A 27,007-nucleotide genomic window follows, 5' to 3' on the forward strand; every position below is an offset into this window, starting at 1 on the left:
CTTGGGCTCATCGAATACATCCTGAAAATCAGACAAAAACTCTGGAATTTCAGAAGTGGAAGAAGAGGAGATTGACATCAAAGGAACGTCATTATGAACCCCCTGACAACCCCAACTAGTCACAGACATAGATTTCCAATCCAACACAGGATTATGTACCTGCAACCACGGAAAACCCAGCACGATAACATCATGCAAATTATGCAACACCAGAAAACGACAATCTTCCTGATGGGCTGGTGCCATGCACATGGTTAACTGTGTCCAAAACTGAGGTTTATTTTTAGCCAAAGGTGTAGCATCAATGCCCCTTAAAGGAATAGGGTTCTGCAAAGACTGCAAGGGGAAGCCACAACGCCTGGCAAACTCAAAGTCCATTAAGTTCAGGGCGGCGCCTGAATCCAAAAACGCCATGACAGAAAATGATGACAATGAGCAAATCAAGGACACAGATAACAGAAATTTAGGTTGTACAGTACTGATGCTAAATGAACTAGCGATCCTCTTTGTACGCTTAGGGCAGACTGAAATGACATGAGAAGCATAGCCACAATAAAAACACAACCTATTCGGACGTATGAATCCTTGTTGTTCCGTTCTAGACAGAATCCTGTTATGGACCTGGTGGTTAGGTGCACCTGGAATGACCTGATGGTTAAACTAGAAGACAGGACGAGCTCTGGGAAGTGGGAACTCTGCTGACCGCAAATCCTAATCCTATAACACACACACTAGAAATAGCTGTGGAGCGTACCTAACTCTCCCTAGACGCCTCTTCACAGCCTAAGAGCTAACTACCCCTAAAGATAGGAAAATAAGCCTTAACTTGCCTCAGAGAAAATTCCCCAAAGGTAAAGGCAGCCCCCTACATATATTAACTGTGAGTTAAGAGGAAAGTCACAAACACAGGGATGAAACAGGTTTCAGCAAAGGAGGCCAGACTTACTAGATAGACTGAGGATAGGAAAGGGATCTATGCGGTCAGCACAAAATACTACAAAAAGCCACGCAGAGTGTGCAAAAAGACCCCCGCACCGACTCACGGTGCGGAGGTGCCACTCTGCAACCCAGAGCTTCCAGCTAGCAAGGCAATATCATGTTAGCAAGCTGGACTAGAACTTAGCAAGTACTAAGAAATATATTCAGTACACAATGAACAACAATTGAACTAGCAGGGACTTAGCTTCTGCTGGAGTAGACAGGTCATCAGAAAGATCCAAGAGAGATCTGAACCAGTGCTAATACATTGACAGCTGGCATGGAGTAACGATCTGAGTGGAGTTAAATAGAGAAGCCAACCCAGCCGCAAACAAGGGCAGCTGAGGAAGCAACCTCAGAACCAGCAGTTCCACTCACAGCCACCAGAGGGAGTCCACAGACAGAACTCGCCGAAGTATCATTCATGACCACAGGAGGGAGTTCAAGAACGGAATTCACAACAGTACCCCCCCCCTTGAGGAGGGGTCACCGAACCCTCACCAGAGCCCCCAGGCCGATCAGGATGAGCCAAATGAAAGGCACGAACCAACTCGGCCGCATGGACATCGGAGGCAAAAACCCAGGAATTATCCTCCTGACCATAGCCCTTCCATTTGACTAGGTACTGAAGTTTCCGTCTCGAAATACGAGAATCCAAAATCTTCTCCACCACATACTCCAACTCCCCCTCGACCAACACCGGAGCAGGAGGGTCAACGGAGGGAACCATAGGCGCCACATATCTCCGCAACAACGACCTATGGAACACATTATGGATGGCAAAAGAAGCTGGAAGGGCCAAACGAAACGACACAGGATTGAGAATTTCAGAAATCTTATAAGGACCAATGAAACGAGGCTTAAACTTAGGAGAAGAAACCCTCATAGGGACATGACGAGACGACAACCAAACCAAATCCCCAACACGAAGTCGGGGACCAACACAGCGACGGCGGTTGGCGAAACGTTGAGCCTTCTCCTGGGACAATGTCAAATTGTCCACTACATGAGTCCAAATGTGCTGCAACCTGTCCACCACAGAATCCACACCAGGACAGTCCGAAGGCTCAACCTGCCCTGAAGAAAAACGAGGATGAAAACCAGAATTACAAAAAAAAGGCGAAACCAAGGTAGCCGAACTGGCCCGATTATTAAGGGCGAACTCAGCCAATGGCAAGAAGGTCACCCAATCATCCTGATCAGCAGAAACAAAGCATCTCAGATAGATCTCCAAAGTCTGATTAGTTCGTTCGGTTTGGCCATTTGTCTGAGGATGGAAAGCCGAAGAGAAAGACAAATCAATGCCCATCTTAGCACAAAAGGACCGCCAAAACCTTGAAACAAACTGGGAACCTCTGTCCGACACGATGATCTCCGGAATGCCATGCAAACGAACCACATGCTGGAAAAATAGTGGAACCAAATCAGAGGAGGAAGGTAATTTAGGCAAGGGTACCAAATGGACCATCTTAGAGAAGCGATCACAAACCACCCAGATGACCGACATCCTTTGAGAGACAGGGAGATCTGAAATAAAATCCATGGAAACATGCGTCCAAGGCCTTTTCGGGACTGGCAAGGGCAAAAGTAACCCACTGGCATGAGAACAGCAGGGCTTGGCCCGAGCACAAGTCCCACAAGACTGCACAAAAGAACGCACATCCCGTGACAAGGAAGGCCACCAAAAGGACCTAGCCACCAAATCTCTGGTACCAAAAATCCCAGGATGACCAGCCAACACCGAACAATGAACCTCAGAGATAACTCTACTAGTCCATCTATCAGGGACAAACAGCTTCTCCGCTGGACAACGGTCAGGTCTATCAGCCTGAAACTCCTGCAGCGCCCGCCGCAAATCAGGTGAGATGGCAGACAGAATTACCCCCTCTTGGAGAATACCAGCCGGCTCAGGAACTCCCGGGGAATCAGGCACAAAACTCCTTGAAAGGGCATCGGCCTTCACATTCTTAGAACCCGGAAGGTATGAAACCACAAAATTGAAACGGGAGAAAAACAGCGACCATCGAGCCTGTCTAGGATTCAACCGCTTAGCAGACTCGAGATAAGTTAGATTTTTGGGATCCGTTAAGACCACTACGCGATGCTTGGCTCCCTCAAGCCAATGTCGCCACTCCTTGAACGCCCACTTCATAGCCAACAACTCCCGATTGCCAGCATCATAATTACGCTCAGCAGGCGAAAACTTTCTAGAAAAGAAAGCACATGGCTTCATCACAGAGCCATCAGAAGATCTTTGAGACAAAACAGCCCCTGCTCCAATCTCAGAAGCATCAACCTCGACCTGAAAAGGGAGCGAAACATCTGGCTGACACAACACAGGGGCCGAAGAGAAACGACGTTTCAACTCCCGAAAAGCCTCAACGGCCGCAGAGGACCAATTCACCACATCAGCACCTTTCTTGGTCAAATCAGTCAACGGTTTAACAACACTAGAAAAATTAGCGATGAAGCGACGGTAAAAATTAGCAAAGCCCAAGAATTTCTGAAGGCTCTTCACAGATGTAGGCTGAGTCCAATCATAAATGGCCTGAACTTTAACAGGATCCATCTCGATAGTAGAAGGGGAAAAAAATGAAACCCAAAAAGGAAACCTTCTGAACTCCGAAGAGACATTTACACCCCTTCACAAACAAAGAATTAGCACGAAGAACCTGGAACACCATTCTGACCTGCCTCACATGAGACTCCTAATCATCCGAAAAGACCAAAATATCATCCAAACATACAATAATGAATCTATCCAAATACTTTCGGAAGATGTCATGCATACAGGACTGAAACACAGATGGAGCATTAGAAAGCCCAAATGGCATCACCAGGCACTCAAAATGGCCCTCGGGCGTATTAAATGCTGTTTTCCCTTCATCGCCCTGTTTAATACGCACCAGATTATACGCCCCTCGAAGATCTAACTTGGTGAACCAACTAGCCCCCTTAATCCGAGCAAACAAATCAGACAGTAGAGGCAAAGGGTACTGAAATTTGACCGTGATTTTATTGAGAAGGCGGTAATCTATACAAGGTCTCAGAGAACCATCCTTCTTGGCCACAAAAAAGAACCCTGCTCCCAACGGTGACGACGACGGGCGAATATGCCCTTTCTCCAAGGACTCCTTTATATAACTCCGCATAGCGGCGTGTTCCGGCACAGATAAATTGAAAAGTCGTCCCTTAGGAAATTTACTACCAGGAATCAAATTAATAGCACAATCACAATCCCTATGAGGAGGTAGGGCACTGGATTTGGGCTCATCGAATACATCTCGGTAATCCGACAAAAACTCAGGGACTTCAGAAGGAGTAGAAGGAGAAATTGACAACAACGGAACGTCACCATGTACCCCTTGACAACCCCAACTGGACACAGACATTGATTTCCAATCCAATACTGGATTATGGACCTGTAGCCATGGCAAACCCAACACGACCACATCATGCAAATTATGCAACACCAAAAAGCGAACATCTTCCTAATGTGCAGGAGCCATGCACATGGTCAACTGAGTCCAGTACTGAGGCTTATTCTTGGCCAAAGGCGTAGCATCAATTCCCCTTAATGGAATAGGATACTGCAAGGGCTCCAAGAAAAAAACCACAGCGCCTGGCAAACTCTAAGTCCATCAAATTCAGGGCAGCGCCTGAGTCCACAAATGCCATAACAGAGTAGGACGACAAAGAGCAAATCAGAGTAACGGACAAAAGAAATTTAGGCTGTACAGTACCAATGGTGACGGACCTAGCGAACCGCTTAGTGCGCTTAGGACAATCAGAGATAGCATGAGTGGGGTCACCACAGTAAAAACACAGCCCATTCTGACATCTGTGTTTTTGCCGTTCAGCTCTGGTCAAAGTCCTATCACATTGCATAGGCTCAGGCCTCTGCTCAGAGGACACCGCAAATGGCGCACAACCTTGCGTTCACGCAAGCGCCGATCGATCTGAATGGCCAAGGACATTGATTCATTCAGACCAGCAGGCGTGGGAAACCCCACCATAACATCCTTAAGGGCTTCAGAAAGACCTTTTCTGAAAATTGCTGCCAGGGCACACTCATTCCATTGAATAAGCACAGACCACTTTCTAAACTTCTGGCAATATACCTCCGCTTCAGCCTGACCTTGACACAAAGCTAGCAAGATTTTCTCTGCCTGATCCACAGAGTTAGGTTCGTCATAAAGCAATCCAAGCGCCAGAAAAAACGCATCTACATTAAGCAATGCAGGATCTCCTGGCGCAAGGGAGAATGCCCAGTCTTGTGGGTCGCCACGTAACAAAGAAATAATGATTTTAACTTGCTGAATGGGGTCACCAGAGGAGCGGGGTTTCAAAGCAAGAAACAGTTTACAATTATTTTTGAAATTCAGAAATTTAGATCTATCTCTAAAAAACAAATCAGGAATTGGAATTCTAGGCTCTAACATAGGATTCTGAACTACATAATCTTGAATGCTTTGTACCCTCGCAGTGAGGTGATCAACACAAGAGGACAGACCTTGAATGTCCATATCTACACCTGAGTCCTGAACCACCCAGAGGTTAAGGGGAAAAGAAAGACAAAACACACTGAAAAGAAAAAAAATGGGTTCAGAACTTCTCTTATCCCTCTATTGAGATGCATTAACACTTTGTAGGCCAGCTGTACTGTTATGGACCTGCTGCTTAGGTGCACCTGGAATGACCTGATGGTTAAACTAGAAGACAGGACGAGCTCTGGGAAGTGGGAACTCTGCTGACCGCAAATCCTAATCCTATAACACACACACTAGAAATAGCTGTGGAGCGTACCTAACTCTCCCTAGACGCCTCTTCACAGCCTAAGAGCTAACTACCCCTAAAGATAGGAAAATAAGCCTTAACTTGCCTCAGAGAAAATTCCCCAAAGGTAAAGGCAGCCCCCACATATATTAACTGTGAGTTAAGAGGAAAGTCACAAACAGGGATGAAACAGGTTTCAGCAAAGGAGGCCAGACTTACTAGATAGACTGAGGATAGGAAAGGGATCTATGCGGTCAGCACAAAATACTACAAAAAGCCACGCAGAGTGTGCAAAAAGACCCCCGCACCGACTCACGGTGCGGAGGTGCCACTCTGCAACCCAGAGCTTCCAGCTAGCAAGGCAATATCATGTTAGCAAGCTGGACTAGAACTTAGCAAGTACTAAGAAATATATTCAGTACACAATGAACAACAAATGAACTAGCAGGGACTTAGCTTCTGCTGGAGTAGACAGGTCATCAGAAAGATCCAAGAGAGATCTGAACCAGTGCTAATACATTGACAGCTGGCATGGAGTAACGATCTGAGTGGAGTTAAATAGAGAAGCCAACCCAGCCGCAAACGAGGGCAGCTGAGGAAGCAACCTCAGAACCAGCAGTTCCACTCACAGCCACCAGAGGGAGTCCATGGACAGAACTCGCCGAAGTATCATTCATGACCACAGGAGGGAGTTCAAGAATGGAATTCACAACAGAATCCTATCACACTGCATTGGCTCAGGCATCTGCTCTGAGGACAACGCCACAGCGCGCACAGTTCTGCGCTCCCACAAGCGCCGATCAATCTGAATGGCCAGAGACATAGAATCACTCAGACCGAAAGGCGTGGGAAACCCCACCATAACATCTTTAACGGATTCAGAAAGACCCTTTCTGAAAATTGCCGCCAAAGCATCATCATTCCATTTAGTCAACACAGACCAATTTCTGACAATACAATTCTGCCACTTCTTGACCCTGAGACAGGGCCAACAAGGTCTTCTCCGCTTGATCCACAGAATTTGGTTCATCATATAATAATCCTAAAGCCTGAAAAAAGGCGTCTACATTATGCAAGGCCGGATTCCCAGATTCCAGGGAAAATGCCCAATCCTGAGGATCACCACGCAGCAGGGAGATGACAATTTTAACCTGCTGAATGGAATCACCAGAGGATCGAGGTTTCAGAGAAAAAAAACAGTTTACAGTTGTTTTTAAAACTCAAAAATTTGGACCTGTCCTCAAAAAACAAATCAGGAGTAGGAATCTTAGGCTCTAAAACTGGAGTCTGAACAATATAATCAGAAATATCCTGTACCCTAGCAGCAAGCTGGTCTACACGAGAAGCTAATCCCTGAACATCCATGCTAGCACAAGACTCCTCAGCCACCCAGAGAAAAAGAGGGAAGGAAAGACAAAACAGGCTACAGAAAAAAAAAAGGCTCAACACCTTTCTTCCCTTCTTCTGAGATGCATTTAACTAATTATTGGCCAGTTGTACTGTTATGATCCGGTGACCTTGGAGCCGCATGAGACGTTCTCTGGAGTAGGTGGAACCTGTACTGACCGCAAACCCTAAACTGTCACCGCAACTAGAAGTAGCCGTGGGGTGTACCTAACACATCCTAGACACCTCGACACAGCCGGAGAACTAAATACCCCTATAGATGGAAATGGGAATTCTATCTTGCCTCAGAGCAGAACCCCAAAGGATAGGTAGCCCCCCACAAATATTGACTGTGAGTATTAGAGGAAAGACACACGCAAGCAGAAAACAGGATTTAGCAAAAGAGGCCACTCTAGCTAAATAGAAAAGGATAGGATAGAATACTAAGCGGTCAGTATTAAAACCCTAAAAATATCCACAGCAGATAATACAAAAATTCCACATCTAACTAAAGACATGGAACGTATATCTGCATCTCCTGAGAATCCAACATGATTGAAAAAATCCAAACACAGACTAAGCTGGACAAGAAAAAACAATGAATAGTACTGAATAGTAAAGCACACAGCATGTGTGCTGCAGAAACAAAACCCAGACACTTATCTTGGCTGATTTGGCAGCAGGGCAGGAGGAACCAGAGATGTAAGACCTCCACGAACAATGGACAACTGGCAAGGGCTAATGGATCCTGCAAACCTAAATACCCAGAGAGAGCTGCAATCAGCAGGGACACCTGCTCAGGATTGCAACCCAGGGACAACTGTATTACCGCCAACAACCACCGGAGGGAACCCAAGAGCAGAATTCACAACACCAGGGCTTCCCAAGTGTAGTGCACCGATGGTGTGGTGGATGGTATAGCAAAGAATGAGGACACAGGTTTGCAGTCATTACCTGCTTTACCGATGGTAGTAGTAGTCCTCAGTTGAAGGTACCAAGTGCAGCGTAGCTGTGGTCCAGCCGGCTTGGAGGCAATAGGAGATCCCTCACCCAGGTGAGGTCCGTAAGCCTTTCCTACTTGCTCTATTTAGTTGATTAGGTCCCTGCCGCTTGAAGCTTATTGCAAGTCCCCTCTCTCCTGTCCTAAGACAGATGTCTGTACGATAGGCAGTTCGAGCCTGTTTATAGGATCTCTATCATGACCCGGGCTCTAAGGTCACTGCTTCACCTCAGACTTGATGCTGGCAATTGACATACAGTCCTATGCCCTCCGGTTCTGTCGCGTGTCCTGGAGAACAATACGACCTCGGGCTCCCGGTACCTGGCTTCTGCGCTCTGGCTCCTAGGGTATCCTTCCGCTGTTCCCCTCCTGAGCCTCTTCCTCCTCTGTGCTTTTTTCCCTGTAAGCTTCTACACTACTCTCCTCTCTCAGACTGACTTGCTCCTCCTCCAGACCAGGATACATAAAGTCTAAGGAATCTCCCCTGAATCCGGGTCCTGAGCTCCCCCTCCTGGCCTAGATTCAGATGTGTTGAATGTGAGTGCCTTACCAGATAAGAGAGAATCTCCCTTGCCTCCAAGCGTGACATCATCCTCCTGGAAAGGAAGGCAACATCACTGCAACAACCGGTTACCTGGGGTGTTGCACGATCATAGCACCTTGTCTCATATATGGGTGCGTACTGACACTGCTCCAGACCTGCAGTGGGTTTTTTTGGTGTCTCATCTCCACCGTGCAATCCTCGTATAGAAGACATTGACGACCTCCTAGATTATAGATCTGGAGGCGCGGACGGTCTGGAGACCATGACCAGTGCAGAGATGACACCCATTGTTTGTGGACCCCTGATCTGGAGTACAACAGAGCCCCAAGTCTGAGACATCAAATACTGAACAATGCCCCCAACAGCCAGTCACATCTCTATGAGCAATGCTGCCCCTGATTAGTCCTTATACCCTACCAGGGGGGCACATGAGGCTCCCACCAGAACCTCTGACGTCTCTGGGGTTGTCCTCCTCATAGATCTACCTGAGCTTGTGCACCCCCTGCTCCAGTAGTTTCCTTCTCCTCATTTGTGCTTGTGTATTGACTATGAACCCATCATTCTGGACTTTTATTATTAGTGGGGGTCCACCGCTTATATCACATCCCCATTAGAAGGAAACTGCAGGGCCCTTGCTCAACCATTATCCTCACCTCGCTTCCTCCAGTGGCCCCATGGGAATTGTGATCAGTGGGGGTCCGACTGTTAGATACGTGAGATGACTTCTATATTCTGGAATACCCCTCTAAACATTGCTTGCACCCACTCTGAGCTGTGGCCTCATCTTTACCTTTGTTTTCTATAGTTGGAGTTCCAGAACTGACCCCTGAATGAGGAGGATGTCAGACCCCGATAAAAGCCTGGCAGTTTGGCAGATTCTTTTACATCTGTACCTTGTGTAAATATTCACACCCTGTGTAGACTACCGTGTAAGCATCTGCAGCCTCTCCCCCCCACAAATCTTCACGTGTGGTTTATACGTTTCCTCCTCTGTAGACTCTGGACACTAACTTCCTCCGCTCACTTCTCTAGCATCTGATGGTGAGGACCCTGGGCCCCTCCACAATGACTCCTCATCCCAGGGACTGTGCTCTGCAGATGATTGTCTTCCTCCTCCCCACCACCGGTGAGTCCCAACGTTACCAGGGTTTATCCAGATCAATTCTCACCTACTCTTTCAAGAGCTCTGCTTGCTGGCAGTGAATGTTTGCTTGGTTTCGGATCCTCTGACGTTCACGTCTTAAAGATTCTCCAATGTCCGTCACTATGTAGGGATACAGGGTACGTCGTCCACATGCAGGATCGGCTCCAGGTTTCTGCGGCCATTGGTCGACCCAGTGGGCTCCTCTTTGCTTTCGATTTTTTTTTTTTCTCCTCATCTTCTGAGATCAATAACTTTTTTTGTTTTTCTGCTGATAGAGTTGCATAAGAGCTTATTTTATGGTACAAACTGTAGTTTTTGGGGTCCGTACGACTTATCTGAACTTTTTTTCTAAACATTTTTGAAGGCGGTAAAGTGACTATAAAACAGCGTTTCTGTCATTTCTATTTTGTGTTTTTGTGCACATGGGAGAAATCTGATGATATTTTAACTTGGATAATAGTGGACACCGAAATACCAATTATGCTACATATTTATTTATTTTCTCTTTTACAGATTTAAAAGAGGGTTATAAAAAGATTTACAGTGCCTTGAAAAAGTATTCATACCCTGTGAACTTTTACAGATTTTTCTCGCTACACCCACAAGCTTAAATGTATTTTATGTGACATCAACACAAAGTAGCAAGTGTTTGTGAAGTGTGAAGGAAATGATACAGGGTTTTATCAATATCAATATTTTATATACACTACTCAAAAAAATAAAGGGAACACTAAAACAACAGAATATAACTCCAAGTAAAACAAACTTCTGTGAAATCAAACTGTCCACTTAGGAAGCAACACTGATTGACAACCAATCTCACATGCTGTTGTGCAAATGGAATAGACAACAGATGGAAATTATTGGCAATTATCAAGACACCCTCAATAAAGGAGTGGTCCTGCAGGTGGGGACCACAGACCACATCTCAGTACCAATGCTTTCTGGCTGATGTTTTGGTCACTTTTGAATGTTGGTTGTGCTTTCACACTCGTGGTAGCATGAGACGGACTCTACAACCCACACAAGTGGCTCAGGTAGTGCAGCTCATCCAGGATGGCACATCAATGCGAGCTGTGGCAAGAAGGTTTGCTGAGTCTGTCAGCGTAATGTCCAGAGGCTGGAGGCGCTACCAGGAGACAGGCCAGTACACCAGGAGATGTGGAGGGGGCCGTAGGAGGACAACAACCCAGCAGCAGGACCACTACCTCAGCCTTTGTGCAAGGAGGAGCAGGAGGAGCACTGCCAGAGCCCTGCAAAATGACCTCCAGCAGGCCACAAATGTGCATGTGTCTGCACAGTTAGAAACCGACTTCATGAGGATGGTCTGAGTGCCCAACATCCACAGATGGGGGTTGTGCTCACAGCCCAACACCGTGCACTTGGCATTTGCCACAGAACACCAGGATTTTCAAATTCGCCACTGGCGCCCTGTGCTCTTCACAGATGAGAGCAGGTTCACACTGAGCACATGTGACAGACGTGACAGAGTGTGGAGACACCGTGGAGAGCGATCTGCTGCCTGCAACACCCTTCAGCATGACCGGTTTGGCAGTGGGTCAGTAATGGTGTGGGATGGCATTTCTTTGGAGGGCCGCACAGCCCTCCATGTGCTTGTCAGAGGTAACCTGACTGCCATTAGTTACCGAGATGAGATCCTCAGACCCCTTGTGAGACCATATGCTGGTGCGGTTGGCCCTGGGTTCCTCCTAATGCTGGACAATGTCAGACCTCATGTGGCTGGAGTGTGTCAGCAGCTCCTGCAAGATGAAGGCATTGAAGCTATGGACTGGCCCGCCCGTTCCCCAGACCTGAATCCGATTGAGCACATCTGGGACATCATGTCTCACACCATCCACCAACGTCACGTTGCACCACAGAATGTCCAGGAGTTGGCGGATGCTTTAGTCCAGGTCTGGGAGGAGATCCCTCAGGAGAACATCCGCTGCCTCATCAGGAGCATGCCCAGGCATTGTGGGGAGATCATACAGGCACGTGGAGGCCACACACACTACTGAGCATCATTTCCTTGTCTTGAGGCATTTCCACTGAAGTTGGATCAGCCTGTAACTTAATTTTCCACTTTGATTTTGAGCATCATTCCAACTCCAGACCTCCGTGGGATATTAGTTGTGATTTACATTGATCATTTTTACGTTTTATTGTTCTCAACACATTCCACTATATAATGAATAAAGATTTACAACTGGAATATTTAATTCAGAGATATCTAGTATGTGGTATTTTAGTGTTCCCTTTATTTTTTTGAGCAGTGTATATAAATCTGAAAATTGTGAGGTGCATTTGTATTCATTCCCCTGCAGTCTGATGTCACTAAATAAAATTCTGAGTTACCAATTGCTTGCAGAAGTCACATAATTAGTAAACTGAGTCCAATGGAGTGTAATTTATTCTCAGAATAAGGCCGGGGTCACACATTCAGTATTCGGTCAGTATTTTACATCAGTATTTGTAGCCAAAACCAGGAGTGGCACAATCAAAGGAAAAGTATCATAGAAACACGTCACCGCTTCTGTATTTGTCATCTTCTGCTGTATTTTTCTTACAGACACTAATGTAGAATACTGAACAAATACTGACAGTGTGAATGTGACCTAACTGTCACACATGGTGGTGGCAGCATCCTGCTGTAAGGAGGCTTTTCTTCAGCAGGGGCAGGGAAGTTTGTTAGAGTTGATGGAAAAATAGATGGAGCTAAATACAGGGCAATCCTTCAGGAAAACCTGTTAGGGTATGTGTCCACGTTCAGGTTTGCTTCAGGCTTTGGTCAGGATTTTATGCAAGTAAAATCCTGACCAAAACTGCACCTGAGGTCACTGGCAGGTCACCTGCGGTGTACCTGCGTGTTTTGCTCATTGTAGCAACATGCTGCGTTTTGAAAAAACGCACCGCATGTGCGTTTTCGCAGCAAAAACGCATGCGTTTTTTAATGCATAGTGGAGTCGGGATTTAATGAAATCCCATCCACTATGCTGTAACATCTGGACGCTGCGTTTTTGACGCTGCGGAAAAACGCAGCGTCAAAAACGCAGCGTTTCCTGAACGTGGACACATACCCTAAGAGGCTGGAAAAGACGGGTGTAGGTTCACCATCCAGCAAAACAACGAACCTCAACATCCTGCCATAGCTATAATGGAGAGTTTAGATCAAAGCATATTCATGGACATGACTCAGGCACAACAATGGTTGACATTGCCCAGGCACAATTGTGGACAGGGCACAGGCACAATGGTGGACACGACCCATATACAATGGTTTACCCGGTCCAGGCACAATGTTGCACACGGTCCAGGCACAATGGTGGACACGGCCCAGACACAATGGTGGACACGGCCCAGGCACAATGGTGGACACGGCCCAGGCACAATGGTGGACACGTCCCAGGCACAATGGTGGACACGGCCCAGGCACAATGGTGGACACGGCCCAGGCACAATGGTGGACACGTCCCAGGCACAATGGTGGACACGGCCCAGGCACAATGGTGGACACGGCCCAGGCACAATGGTGGACACAGACCAGACACAATGGTGGACACGTCCCAGGCACAATGGTGGACACGGCCCAGGCACAATGGTGGACACAGACCACACACAATGGTGGACACGGCCCAGGCACAATGGTGGACACAGACCAGACACAATGGTGGATACGTTCAAGGCACAATGGTGGACACTGCCCAGGCATAATGATGGACACGTAGTTAACAAGAACAGACAAAGCAAATACACATATTCAGCACCTACTGTATCATTTGCAAAAAGCAAGAGGAGTAGCTCCCAAGTATCATATAAGCCTACATAGAATATGGAGCTCTATACTCAAACAGTAAATATGGTGAGACAGCGTTTTATGAATAATTAAATGGTAATTTTATTGACTTACACATCCATATATACAATTGGCTAAGGGTCTGTTTGTCTGTAACCAAAATCCCGCATCGCTGATTGGTCGCGCCCGGCCGGCCTCGACCAATCAGCGATCATAAATAAACTACATACATATACTAGAACGAGAATAACTTGAAGCTCTGTGAGGGAGAGAATAGCATGGAGGACAGTCTGTGAGGGAGAGAATAACATGGAGGACAGTCTGTGAGTCCAAGAATAACATGAAGGACAGTCTGTGAGGGAGAGAATAACATGGAGGACAGTCTGTGAGGGAGAGAATAACATGGAGGACAGTCTGTGAGGGAGAGAATAACACGGAGGACAGTCTGTGAGGGAGAGAATAACATGGAGGACAGTCTGTGAGGGAGAGAATAACATGGAGGACAGTCTGTGAGGGAGAGAATAACATGGAGGACAGTCTGTGAGGGCAAGAATAACATGGAGGACAGTGTGTGAGGGAGAGAATAACATGGAGGACAGTCTGCGAGGGAGAGAATAACATGGAGCACAGTGTGTGAGGGAGAGAATAACATGGAGAACAGTCTGAGGGTGAGAATAACATGAAGGACAGTGTGTGAGGGAGACAATAACATGGAGCACAGTCTGTGATGGAGAGAATAACATGGAGGACAGTCTGTGAGGGAGAGAATAACATGGAGGACAGTCTGTGAGAGAGAGAATAACATGGAGGACAGTCTGTGAGGGAGAGAATAACATGGAGGACAGTGTGTGATGGAGAGAATAACATGGAGGACAGTCTGTGAGGGAGAGAATAACATGGAGGACAGTCTGTGAGGGAGAGAATAACATGGAGGACAGTGTGTGAGGGCGAGAATAACAAGGAGGTCAGTCTGTGAGGGAGAGAATAACATGGAGGACAGTCTGTGAGGGAGAAAATAACATGGAGGACAGTCTGAGGGAGAGAATAACATGGAGGACAGTCTGTGAGGGAGAGAATAACAAGGAGGTCAGTCTGTGAGGGAGAGAATAACATGGAGGACAGTCTGTGAGGGAGAGAATAACATGGAGGACAGTCTGTGAGGGAGAAAATAACATGGAGGACAGTCTGAGGGAGAGAATAACATGGAGGACAGTCTGTGAGGGAGAGAATAACATGGAGGACAGTCTGTGAGGGAGAGAATAACATGTAGGGCAGTCTGTGAGGAAGAGAATAACATGGAGGACAGTCTGTGAGGGAGAGAATAACATGGAGGTTAAAAACATTCCCGTTTTTAAGTTTATCATATGGTAAAATAAATGGTGTCTTTGAAAACTATAAGTCATCCTGTAGAAAACAAGCTGTCATCAGCGATAGATGACTAATAAAGTTTTGACTCTTAAAATAAAGACAGGAGAAAAACAATGGCAGTGTTTCCAATGGGTTAAAACATAAATGTAAGCACCAATGTTTATATGAATACTAGATGGTGGCCCGATTCTAACGCATCGGGTATCTACTATATAATCGTTTAATTCTGTCTGTCTGTGACAGAAATCCCGCATCACTGATTGGTCTCGCCAGCTGCCCGCAACCAATCAGCGACAGGCGCATGCCGGCCGCGAAATTGGCACGGGATTTGAACCACGCTTCGCTGATTGGTCGCGCCAGGCCGGCCGCGACCAATCAGTGATGTTGGCGCGGGATTTAAACACCGCTTCACTGATAATGTGTATATTTTACCCAGATAATCCTGTGTGTTCATTGCATTATTCTTAAATCTTCATAAATAAACTACATACATATTCTAGAATACCCGATGCATTAGAATCAGGCCACCATCTAGTGTATAAAATAATTGGATTACACAAAACCTAAATACAATATCAAGTATAAATGGGGGAAGGGAACAAACAAAGGGTGTGCACAGCAGGGTAGATAAGTCACCCAGAAAAGAGCACCATATTTACTGTCTGAGTATAGAGCTCCATATTCTATGTAGGCGTATATAATGATGGACACGGCCCAGGTGCAATGGTGGACACAGACCAGACACAATGGTGGACACAGACCAAACACAATGGTGGACACAGAACAGACACAATGGTGAACACATCCCAGACACAATGGTGGATACGGCCCAGGCATAATAATGGACACGGCCCAGGCACAATGGTGGACACGGCCCAGGCATAATAATGGACACGGCCCAGGCACAATGGTGGACACGGCCCAGGCACAATGCTGGACACGGCCCAGGCACAATGGTGGACACGGCCCAGGCACAATGGTGGACACGGCCCAGGCACAATGGTGGACACGGCCCAGGCACAATGATGGACACGGCCCAGGCACAATGGTGGACACAGCCCAGACATAATGATGGACACGGCCCAGGTGCAATGGTGGACATATCCCAGGCACAATGGTGGACACGGCCAAGGCACAACTGTTCTTAGATGTGTTGCTGTCATCAATTTCTATATGAGTTCACTTTTTTCAAATGAAATGGAAACTGTTTAACGTTCAGCTTCTGATCTGTGTCCTGTGTGATAAAATATGACAGTAAGAGATTTTTAATTGTATTCTTGATTTCTTCACATTTTACATAGTGTCTCAAATTTTTAAGAATTGAGGTTGTATTTTATAACATGTTTTCCACATCTGCCCGATAATTTTGCACAGTAATGTATATATATATATATATATATATATATATATATATATATATATATATATATATATATATACACACATGTATTTATTTTTACTTTTCTCTCTTATATAGAGCCATCATACTTTGCAACGCTTTACAGAATTCATCATCACTGTCTCCATTGGGGCTCACAATCTGAACTCACTATTATTATGTCTTTAGAGTGTGGGGGGAAATCGGAGAACCCAGAAAGAACTCATGGAAACACGGGGAGAACATACAAAGTTCTTGCAGATGTTGTCCTTGGTAGGATTTGAACCCAGGACCGCAGCACTGCAAAGCAACAGTGTTGAACACTGAGCCACAGTGCTGCCTATTGGGAAGGAAAAATGTATGACAATGCACCCTGTTGCAGAGAAAAATTAAAAATTCATACAGAAAACTCCAGAGAGGGGACTTATCACCCTCACATTGAACATATGGGATTAATTGTGGCTGGGGAAGAGGAAACTAATTATAACTGGGGAAGAGAGCTGATATACCAACCTCCATTTAAGTTGTGGCCTCCTGCAGTGACCAGGTAATTACAACAGTAAGATCTGCTCTGTGAACCAGATACCAAAGTTGGGATTTGTTCATTCAGATGCAGAGAATTACAGGGTCTTCTTCTGGTCAAAATATTTATCTGACACACTTTGAAGCCAGTGGTCAGTGGTAAATATTGGTATTTGCACTGATCCGATATTTTTTGGAAATATATTTTCAGCGCTGTAGTGATGTAACGCATTCACTCAAATTATTGTAAAGACATTTAAACCCTTCCAACTTAATAACGGACCAATGGATGATGCAATGCAGACAATGTTTCATCTCTATATAAAGGTAAAATCGCAAAAACAATCATGATGACTATATCTACCACCTGGGACCTCCAGGGGTGAAGTTATCGTGTAAGTCGAGGATCTCATAAAATTCTAAAAGACCTTGCACAGCCCACAACCATCCCCCACATAAGCTCACCAAGGGGAGGTGTGTGGACATAACCTTGATCTAATAGAAAGCAGAAGTTGGATTTCTGTTCTGTTCTGCTCTCAGCCATTTCCATGACACACATTTAGTAATTTTCTTTTGTTATATCTTTTATTTTATATAATTGTATATATCGTATTGTGTTGTTCCCATTTTGTATAATCTTTTATATTGTTTTATAAACACTGCCTATCTTTCTGGATTAAATATATATAAATTGTAAGGTGGGTAGTGGTTGGGAGATAAACGTGGAGTAATGCTTTAGTACAGATAGGACTAAAAGGGGTTAATCGGTCATGATGACAGATTGATTGTGAGCAGCTGAAGAGTTGGGAGAGACAGCTGCTCATCATATCTCCACCCCTGGGTGTAGTTCACTTTGTAAATTGAGAGCTGCTTGTCTCACACATGGCTGTACGTATGGAGATGTGCACCTCCAATATAAATATAGATTAATTAGCTACTATTCCTCTCTCCTCCCGAATTCATTCCCCCCAATTCACAGGTCATTGTCCTGTGTGTGTCCTCTAGCGTGCTCTCTCCATAATTGTGCTGTCCTCACATTGTGATCTCCTTTCCCCCCCAAGTTCTCTCTCCCCTACCAAGAAAACAACAAAACATTCACTAATTGACGATCCCGCATGGCGCCCGCTGTCCTGATCGCTATTGGTTTCTTGTAGCCTGATTCTTGCTGAATGACCCAGGCTGGATGATGACAATATTGTGCTGCCTACGTCGTAGAGAAGGCGCTGGGCAAGAAGCCAAGGATGGCGCTCTGCAGCTTTCCTTCTATTGTCATGTAGTGGAGCTGAGGGCAGTGTCCTTGGCTCCCTGATCAGCGCTGTTCTAACAGTGAAGAAGTCAAGGATAACGAGGGCAGTTTGACCGTGGACCCCCTGTACACCCCAAGTGGTAGCCCAGATTGCCCTCATTATAATCCTCCCCTGGTCACAGGTTTTCACAATTAGTAGGAAGGGCAATGAGGACTCACATGCTTTCTCTATTAGTAGGAAGGGCAATGAGGACTCACAGGCTTTGTCTATTAGTAGGAAGGGCAATGAGGACTCACAGGCTATCCTTAGTAGTAGGAAGGGCAATGAGGACTCACAGACTTTCCCTATTAGTAGGAAGGGCAATGAAGACTTACAGGCTTTTTCTATTAGTAGGAAGGGCAATGAGGACTCACAGGCTTTCTCTAATAGTAGGAAGGGCAATGAGGACTCACAGGCTTTCTCTAATTAGATACATCTAATTTGCATCTTCTCCCTTTCAGTTTCATTCCATTGCGTCTTGAGTTTCCGCCTGCAAATGAGAATAATGATGATCCCTCTACACTCTGACAGCTCTTCAGATATTTGTAGATAGCTATTATGTCTCCTAATAGTCTTCTATTTTGCAAGCTAAACATTCCCAGATCCCTTAACCGATCCTCATAGGACATACTTTGCAGTCCGCTCACCATCCTGGTATCTCTTCTATGAATTTGATCCAGGTTTTCAAATTCTTTTTTAAAATGTGGAGCCCAGAACTGGACCCAGTATTCCACATGAGGCCTGAACAAAGAGGAGTAGAGAGGGATATTACTTCACGTAATCTAGACTCTATGCTTCTCTTAATATATCCTAGAACTGTTTGCCTTTTTTGCTGCTGCATCACACTGTTGACTCCTGTGCAGTCTGTGATCTATTAGTATACACAAGTCTTTTTCACACGTGCTGTTGCTTAGTTCTATTCCTCCCATTCTGTAGATGTAATTTTTGTTTTTCTTGCCAAAATGTAGAATTTTGCTTAAGCTTATCTAGATCCTTCTGAATCCTTTCCCGGTCTTCTCTAGTGTTAGCCATCCCTCACAGCTTTGCACCATCTGACTTCTCGACATTCCTGTGCAGTACAGCGAGGAAGTCTCCGGTGCAGCAGCTTTGACTTCCTGTACTCGGTGATGACTTTAAATCCTTTTATTGATTAGTTGTCGCTGTTCTGTAGGACGGTGGTGGGAGTTGAGGGGGCCATGGATCATTCTGGAATATTCTGCTGACAGAGGGTCTTTAATCTTTACAGTAGCTGCTGTAGCGGAAACGTTCCTCAAAGCTCAGAATATAACGGCTACAGATGGCACAAGTGTCACCCTGAGGTGTCAGCTCCTCATACAAGACACCAAAGTTGTCCAAGTCAACTGGAACTTCTGCAACGATCTGCACATCGCGTATCATATCAATGACCATGAGACTGAGGGAATGGTGATGCCGGCGTTCTCAGATCGCGTGACCCTGGCAAACGATTATGGGATTGTCATCTCAGACGTCAGCAGGAACGATACCGGCCAGTACTGCTGCGTCTTCAACACCTTCCCACATGGAGTATATACCGGGAGGATTTACCTACAGGTTGTATGTACGTATCACACGGGATCAATTTAGTTACACAGCTCAGCAGTCAGTATCACACATGAAGGGCTTAGATACACCAGTACCTGGTTTGCACTCTATGACTTGGTGTTTTACGCTTTTATTCCCCAGCGGAGGACTCTTGGAGACGTGGACCTTATCTGTGGATTGGATCAGGAGTCGGGATCCTTCTTGTGGTCACAGTTACCGTCGCCGGGAGTTTCTATTGCAAGGTGAAGCGCAGATAGAGTGAGTTGCTGTGTCTGCAGCCAGACGGGGCAGGAGGGGGTCATGTAAGGGGTCAGTATTTTTATCCAATGTCACCCCCAGATATGAAGACGATTGCATAGACCCCCAACTTGGTCACTGTAGATCCCGGATGGGCATTATTGTTCCATGGATGATGGCAGCATCATCATCACTCAGCCATAATATTGTATAATTTTTATTTTTTTTAGAAGAAGAAATCCGGTGCCTTCTACTCCAATACCATCGTAAAGACACGAAGAGCCAATCCCATAAGTGCAAATATCCCAAATTCAGCCCAAGTCGTACCCACAAATGAAGACGCAGAGAGGGAAGTGAGCAATGAATACTTTAATGTCATCCTGTACAACATGTAAGACACTGGAAATGAGCAGACGTGTTCGCTCAGTGCCAGAAGGCTGCTGTCAGCTGTAAATAAAATATGGTCCTTCAGAAATACATCACATTTCTGATTTTTGTAAGACATCATCACAATATGCAGTTGTAACCATTACTTGGATCTACAGAGATTGGACACAACAACCCCCAAACATACTGTCAAGACATGCTAGGAATTGTGGTAATGAATAAAAACTTATAACGTTGAGTCTTAATCCACCCATGTGTCCAACAGAAAGTCTACCCCTCTTCCATACACAATACAGCCTTTATTTTTCCCAAACTTTCAAATAAATTGAAGCTGCCCTGTGATTGATTGCTTTAGGTAACACGGACAGAAATGTTATCACTTTTAAGAAAGACCCCCATCCCACCCCCCTTTGGGTAAGACCACCCTCTTCTTCAGACCAGATTTTTTGTGACAGATTTTTAGTTCCACAATATATTGTATATGGTGGCCATGTTTTTTGAGGAGATGAGCCCTCTTAGAAGGACACTTTTTAATCTATCGATGCATTTTTGGGTGGTTGTCTCAAAGTAAATTACATATTAACCAAGTGTGGGGGTGTGGGGGAGTAGTCATGACTCCCAACCATCCTGGATCTAGCGGGAGAGTCCGGAAGTTGGGGAACTGTACTGGGAGGTTGGAGGACTCAGATGAAGTGAAATATAATAGTGAAACCTACAGATCCTTCATTCACCATTCCATGTGTTTAAAGATGAAGGAAGGACCTGCATCTCAGTAGAGAAGCAGAACACACCGGGATTCTTCTGTGTGGGCGTCATACTGTTTGGAGACATACACAATAAATATACACTAGGGGAAATATATTGTGTGGAGGAGACAAACGAAGAATCATGTGCGGCAACTGTGAGCGTAGCATGCTGTGTGTGGTGGACATTGGTGGGATCATCCTGTGTATGGTAAATTTCCCCACATAGTATAGTGGCCCCACAGTTATGTGTGGTATTCAATGTGCCATAATGGGGGAAGGATGACTAAAAATAGACTGTTTGTGTGGTAATATACTATGGGGACATCATACTGTGTGTGGGGGAATGTACTGTGGAGACATCATACTGTGTGGGGGGAATGCACTGTGGGGACATCATACTGTGCAGGGGGAATGTACTGTGGAGACATCATACTGTGTGTGGGGGAATGTACTGTGGGGACATCATACTGTGTGTGGGGGAATGTACTGTGGAGACATCATACTGTGTGGGGGGAATGTACTGTGAGGACATCATACTGTGTGGGGGAATGTACTGTGGAGACATCATACTGTGTGTAGGAGGAATGCACTGTGGAGACATCATACTGTGTGGGGGGAATGTACTGTGGAGACATCATACTGTGTGGGGGGAATGTACTGTGGAGACATCATACTGTGTGTGGGGGAATGTACTGTGGAGACATCATACTGTGTGTAGGGGGGAATGTACTGTGGGGACATCATATTGTGTGTGGGGGAATGTACTGTGGAGACATCATACTGTGTGTAGAGGAATGAACTGTGGGGACATCATACTGTGTGTGGGGGGAATGTACTGTGGGGACATCATATTGTGCGTTGGGGAATGTACTGTGGGGACATCTTACTGTGTGTGTGGAGAATATACTGTGAGGACATCTTACTGCATGTGAGGGTAATGTATTGTGGGAACATCATACTGCGTGTAGGAGAATGTACTGTGGGGACATCATACTGTGTGTGGAGGAATGTACTGTGGAGGCATCATACTGTGTGTGGGGGGGAATATACTGTGGGGACATCATACTTTGTGTGGGGGAATGTACTGTGGAGACATCATACTTTGTGTGGGGGAATGTACTGTGGGGACATTATACTGTGTGTGGGGGAATGTACTGTTGGGAAATCATTCTTTGTGTGGGGAAATGTACTGTTAAGATATCATACTGTGTGTGGGGGAATGTACTGTGGAGACATCATACTGTGTGTGGGGGAATGTACTGTGAGGACATCATACTGCGTGTGGGGGTAATGTACTGTGGGGACATCATACTGTGTGTGTTGGGGTAATGTACTGTGGGGACATCATACTGTGTGTAGGGGAATGTACTGTGGAGAAATCATACTGGTTGTGGGGGAATGTACTGGGGGGAATCATACTGTGTGTGGAGGAATGTACTGTGAGGACATCATACTGTGTGTGCTGGGGTAATGTACTGTGGGGACATCATACTGTGTGTGGTGTAATGTACTGCAGGGACATCATACTGTGTGTAGGGAAATGTACTGTGAGGACATCATACTGTGCGTTGGGGAATGTACCATGGGGACATCCTACTGTGTGTGTGGAGAATATACTGTGAGGACATCTTACTGCATGTGAGGGTAATGTATTGTGGGAACATCATACTGCGTGTAGGAGAATGTACTGTGGAGACATCATACTGTGTGTGGGGGAATGTACTGTGGGGGCATCATACTGTGTGTGGGGGAATGTACTGTGGAGACATCATACTGTGTGTGGGGTAATGTACTGTGGAGACATCATACTGTGTGTGGGGGGAATATACTGTGAGGACATCATACTTTGTGTGGGGAAATGTACTGTGGAGACATCATACTTTTTGTGGGGGAATGTACTGTGGGGACATCATTCTTTGTGTGGGGGAATGTACTGTTACGATATCATACTGTGTGTGGGGGAATGTACTGTGGAGACATCATACTGTGTGTAGGGGAATGTACTGTGGAGACATCATACTGTGTGTAGGGGAATGTACTGTGGAGACATCATACTGTGTGTGGGGGAATGTACTGTGGGGACATCATTCTTTGTGTGGGGGAATGTACTGTTAAGATATCATACTGTGTGTGGGGGAATGTACTGTGGAGACATCATACTGTGTGTAGGGGAATGTACTGTGGAGACATCATACTGAGTGCGGGGGTAATGTACTGTGAGGACATCATACTGTGTGTGGGGGTAATGTACTGTCTGGACATCATCTGTGTTGGGGTTATGTACTGTGGGGACATCATACTGTGTGTAGGGGAATGTAAGGTGGAGACATCATACAGTGTGTGGGGAATGTACTGTGAGGACATCATACTGTGTGTGTAGGGAATATACTGTGGGGACATAATACTTTGTGTGGGGGAATGTACTGTGGAGACATCATACTCTGTGTGGGGGAAGGTACTGTGAGGACATCTGTCAGGAAATAGGACGCATTTGATTCTATATTATCACGCACACTGAGCTCTACTACATCCATTAGGTCTGTGTAAGATACACATGCTGCAGCCGTGGTCCCCCTCACAGCCCCTCCTTCTTCTTCATGGAATTAAATAGCTTTTCCCCCTCACTCTGACGGCTTGTTCTAAACCACTCATCCCCTTCCCTCAAGAATGCTTGGGTTAGCAGAAAACCAGATCTTTGTTTGCAGTCATGTGCTTCCATTTGTGTATGAGAGTTATTTAAGAGAGAATAACTTGACCCCAAGTAGTGGTATAGGTGTGAAAGTTACATATTTTGGATGTGCAACAATAGAGCTACACACCAGTGCGTTTCCTAATGTCCCGTACCAGCAGTATCAAGGAAATGGATTACTACTTAAGCAGGTCATACAGATACCTCATGTTTATACTTATATGTAAGCTAATTTTGTGAGAAGTCATAATATATTTGTCTTCCTTCCACGAGCTTCTCCCCAAGAGATATGAGTAAGGCTGGTTTCACATTTGCGGATGGAGGTGCTGCGGGGGGCTGCGTACCTCCTCCATGAAGCTCCGCCCACCACCGCACCTCCTCCCGTCAGCTCCGCCTACATCGGCATGCGGCGTGCATATCTGCATCCTAAGAAAGGACAAGAAGCGGAGTATATTGTGGAGAAGTGAGAAACGAGATCACAGCACAAGGAGATAGTACCGGGAGGAGTTCTGCCTTAAGATCGGCAACATCCTACTGAGGCACGTAGCCGGTGGCCAGAACACCGAGGGAGTAATAGGCTCTACGCATTACTTCAAACTACGGCAGGACAGTTAATTCCAAGTTGGCTGTCCAACCTTTAACCTAATGAAGACAACGGAGGCAAATTGTGGGAGAGGGGCGTCTCTAGGGTCCCTGTAAAATAGCTCCAGGCCTACCCCGTCATACGGGTCATCCTATCCATACCATCAGGGGGACGGAGAGAATATCAGAAACATACACGACAGTTGTGAGGACTATCCCGTGGTGCTCAGCAGGGAGGTACTACAACACACAGGCGCTAGTAGGAAGGCTACTGATTTCCACCTGGATAAGGGAACTCTGGATGTGCCTTCGGACCGGCCGGAGTCAGCCAGCCCTGTGATCTGTACTCTGGACTGTGGACGCTGAAGTCTTCAGTAAAAGGTAAAGAGACTGTAACCCTGTGTCCTCATTATTTACTGCGACCTACACCATCACCATCTACCTTACTGGGAAGCCCTGGGGACATACTTCACCTGTGGGAAGGTATACCATCTAGCTGCCATTCCATCACCCCAGCAGACCCCTAAGCAGCGTCGGTCATCCTGACCGAATACCACAGGTGGCGTCACGAACACCGCACAAACAACTAACTACACCTTTAATTGGGCGCCCCTTAGCAGGGCCACGGGCTGGGTCGGGCCACCGTGACATCCCCAGAACCGAGACAGAAGGGACCCGGTACCGAGTACCCCACTGCCCTGCGCCTGGGGGCAATCCAACACTGTGTGTGGAGGACTGTACAGTGGGGACATCTTACTGTGTGTAGGGGGAATGTACTGTGGGGACATCATACAGTGTGTAGGGGAATGTACTGTGAGGACATCATACTTTGTGTGGGGGAATGTACTGTGGAGACATCATACTGTGTGTAGGGGGATTGTACTGTGAGGACATCATACTTTGTGTGGGGGAATGTACTGTGAGGACATCATACTTTCTGTGGGGGAATGTACTGTGGGGACATCATACTGTGTGTAGGGGGATTGTACTGTGAGGACATCATACTTTGTGTGGGGGAATGTACTGTGGGGACAGCATACTGTGTGTAGGGGAATGTACTGTGAGGACATCATACTTTGTGTGGGGGAATGTACTGTGGAGACATCATACTGTGTGTAGGGGGATTGTACTGTGAGGACATCATACTTTGTGTGGGGGAATGTACTGTGAGGACATCATACTTTCTGTGGGGGAATGTACTGTGGGGACATCATACTGTGTGTAGGGGGATTGTACTGTGAGGACATCATACTTTGTGTGGGGGAATGTACTGTGGGGACATCATACTGTGTGTGGGGGAATGTACTGTGGGGACATCATACTGTGTGTGGGGGGAATGTACTGTGGAGACATCATACTGTGTGTGGGGGAATGTACTGTGGGGACATCATACTGTGTGTAGGGGGAATGTACTGTGGAGACATCATACTTTCTGTGGGTGAATGTACTGTGGGGACATCATACTGTGTGAGAATGTACTGAGGGGACATCATACTGTGTGAGGAGAATGTACTGAGGGGACATCACACTGTGTGTGGGGGAATGTACTGTGGGGACATCATACTGCGTGTGGGGGGGAATGTACTGTGAGGACATCATACTGTGTGGGGGGGGAATGTACTGAGGGGACATCACACTGTGTGTGGGGGAATGTACTGTGGGGACATCATACTGTGTGTGGGGGAATGTACTGTGGGGACATCATACTGTGTGTGGGGGGAATGTACTGTGGGGACATCATACTGTGTGTATGGGGAATGTACTGAGGGGACATCACACTGTGTGTGGGGGGAATGTACTGTGGAGACATCATACTGTGTGTGGGGGAATGTACTGTGGGGACATCATACTGTGTGTGGGGGAATGTACTGTGGGGACATCATACTGTGTGTATGGGGAATGTACTGAGGGGACATCACACTGTGTGTGGGGGGAATGTACTGTGGAGACATCATACTGTGTGTGGGGGAATGTACTGTGGGGACATCATACTGTGTGTGGGGGAATGTACTGTGGGGACATCATACTGTGTGTGGGGGGGAATGTACTGTGAGGACATCATACTGTGTGGGGGGGAATGTACTGAGGGGACATCATACTGTGTGTGGGGGAATGTACTGTGAGGACATCATACTGTGTGGGGGGGAATGTACTGAGGGGACATCATACTGTGTGGGGGGGAATGTACTGTGGGGACATCATACTGTGTGTGGGGGAATGTACTGTGGGGACATCATACTGTGTGTATGGGGAATGTACTGAGGGGACATCACACTGTGTGGGGGGGAATGTACTGAGGGGACATCATACTGTGTTGTACATATACAATATATACACAATATATATGTCCACATGTCGTCTGGGTCTCAGTCTGTGCACGATCTTTAACCACAAACTTAAAAAAGCAATTTTTACAAACCACAAATTGAATGAAAGTTCCCATGATCGTGAAGTGGTCGGAGGCTTTTTTTTGTGCCAAATATCAAAATGAAATGTGTCTCTAAACCTTTGGTGACAAAAGGATTGAAGCAACGTCCCGTTGGAAAGTAATGGAGCCGTCAGGGGAGAAGATAATCATTTTCTTATGAACGGTATTTTTCAAATTAAAGAGACGTAACGCCAAGGAAA

The 27,007-nt window shown here is 46.2% G+C and overlaps 1 protein-coding gene across 3 annotated transcripts; it reads left to right on the forward strand.

Moving 5' to 3' along the window:
• Positions 1 to 9,718: 9,718 nt before the first annotated feature.
• On the forward strand, positions 9,719 to 20,561 carry TIGIT (T cell immunoreceptor with Ig and ITIM domains). Of its 3 annotated transcripts, XM_077299358.1 has the most exons (5): positions 9,750 to 9,810; positions 18,890 to 18,952; positions 19,422 to 19,754; positions 19,880 to 19,980; positions 20,206 to 20,561. In XM_077299358.1, the coding sequence occupies exons 1-5, from the start codon at positions 9,750 to 9,752 to the stop codon at positions 20,368 to 20,370; spliced, it is 723 nt and encodes a 240-aa protein (XP_077155473.1). In that variant the 3' UTR covers positions 20,371 to 20,561. The 3 variants fall into 3 exon arrangements, with proteins under 3 accessions (XP_077155474.1, XP_077155475.1, XP_077155473.1); XM_077299359.1 differs by lacking the exon at positions 18,890 to 18,952 and having other exon boundaries at positions 9,719 to 9,810; XM_077299360.1 differs by lacking the exon at positions 18,890 to 18,952 and having other exon boundaries at positions 9,729 to 9,810; positions 19,425 to 19,754.
• Positions 20,562 to 27,007: the final 6,446 nt, after the last annotated feature.

The sequence above is a fragment of the Ranitomeya variabilis genome, chromosome 3 (genome assembly GCF_051348905.1).
Source record: "Ranitomeya variabilis isolate aRanVar5 chromosome 3, aRanVar5.hap1, whole genome shotgun sequence".
Taxonomy (NCBI): domain Eukaryota; kingdom Metazoa; phylum Chordata; class Amphibia; order Anura; family Dendrobatidae; genus Ranitomeya; species Ranitomeya variabilis.

Coding starts and splice junctions, on each gene's coding strand:
- TIGIT (XM_077299358.1), top strand. CDS start 9,750: ATGACTCCTCATCCCAGGGACTGTGCTCTGCAGATGATTGTCTTCCTC. Junction 9,811..18,889: donor CTTCCTCCTCCCCACCACCG/GTGAGTCCCAAC, acceptor TGTGGAGCCCAG/AACTGGACCCAGTATTCCAC. Junction 18,953..19,421: donor AGAGAGGGATATTACTTCAC/GTAATCTAGACT, acceptor TAATCTTTACAG/TAGCTGCTGTAGCGGAAACG.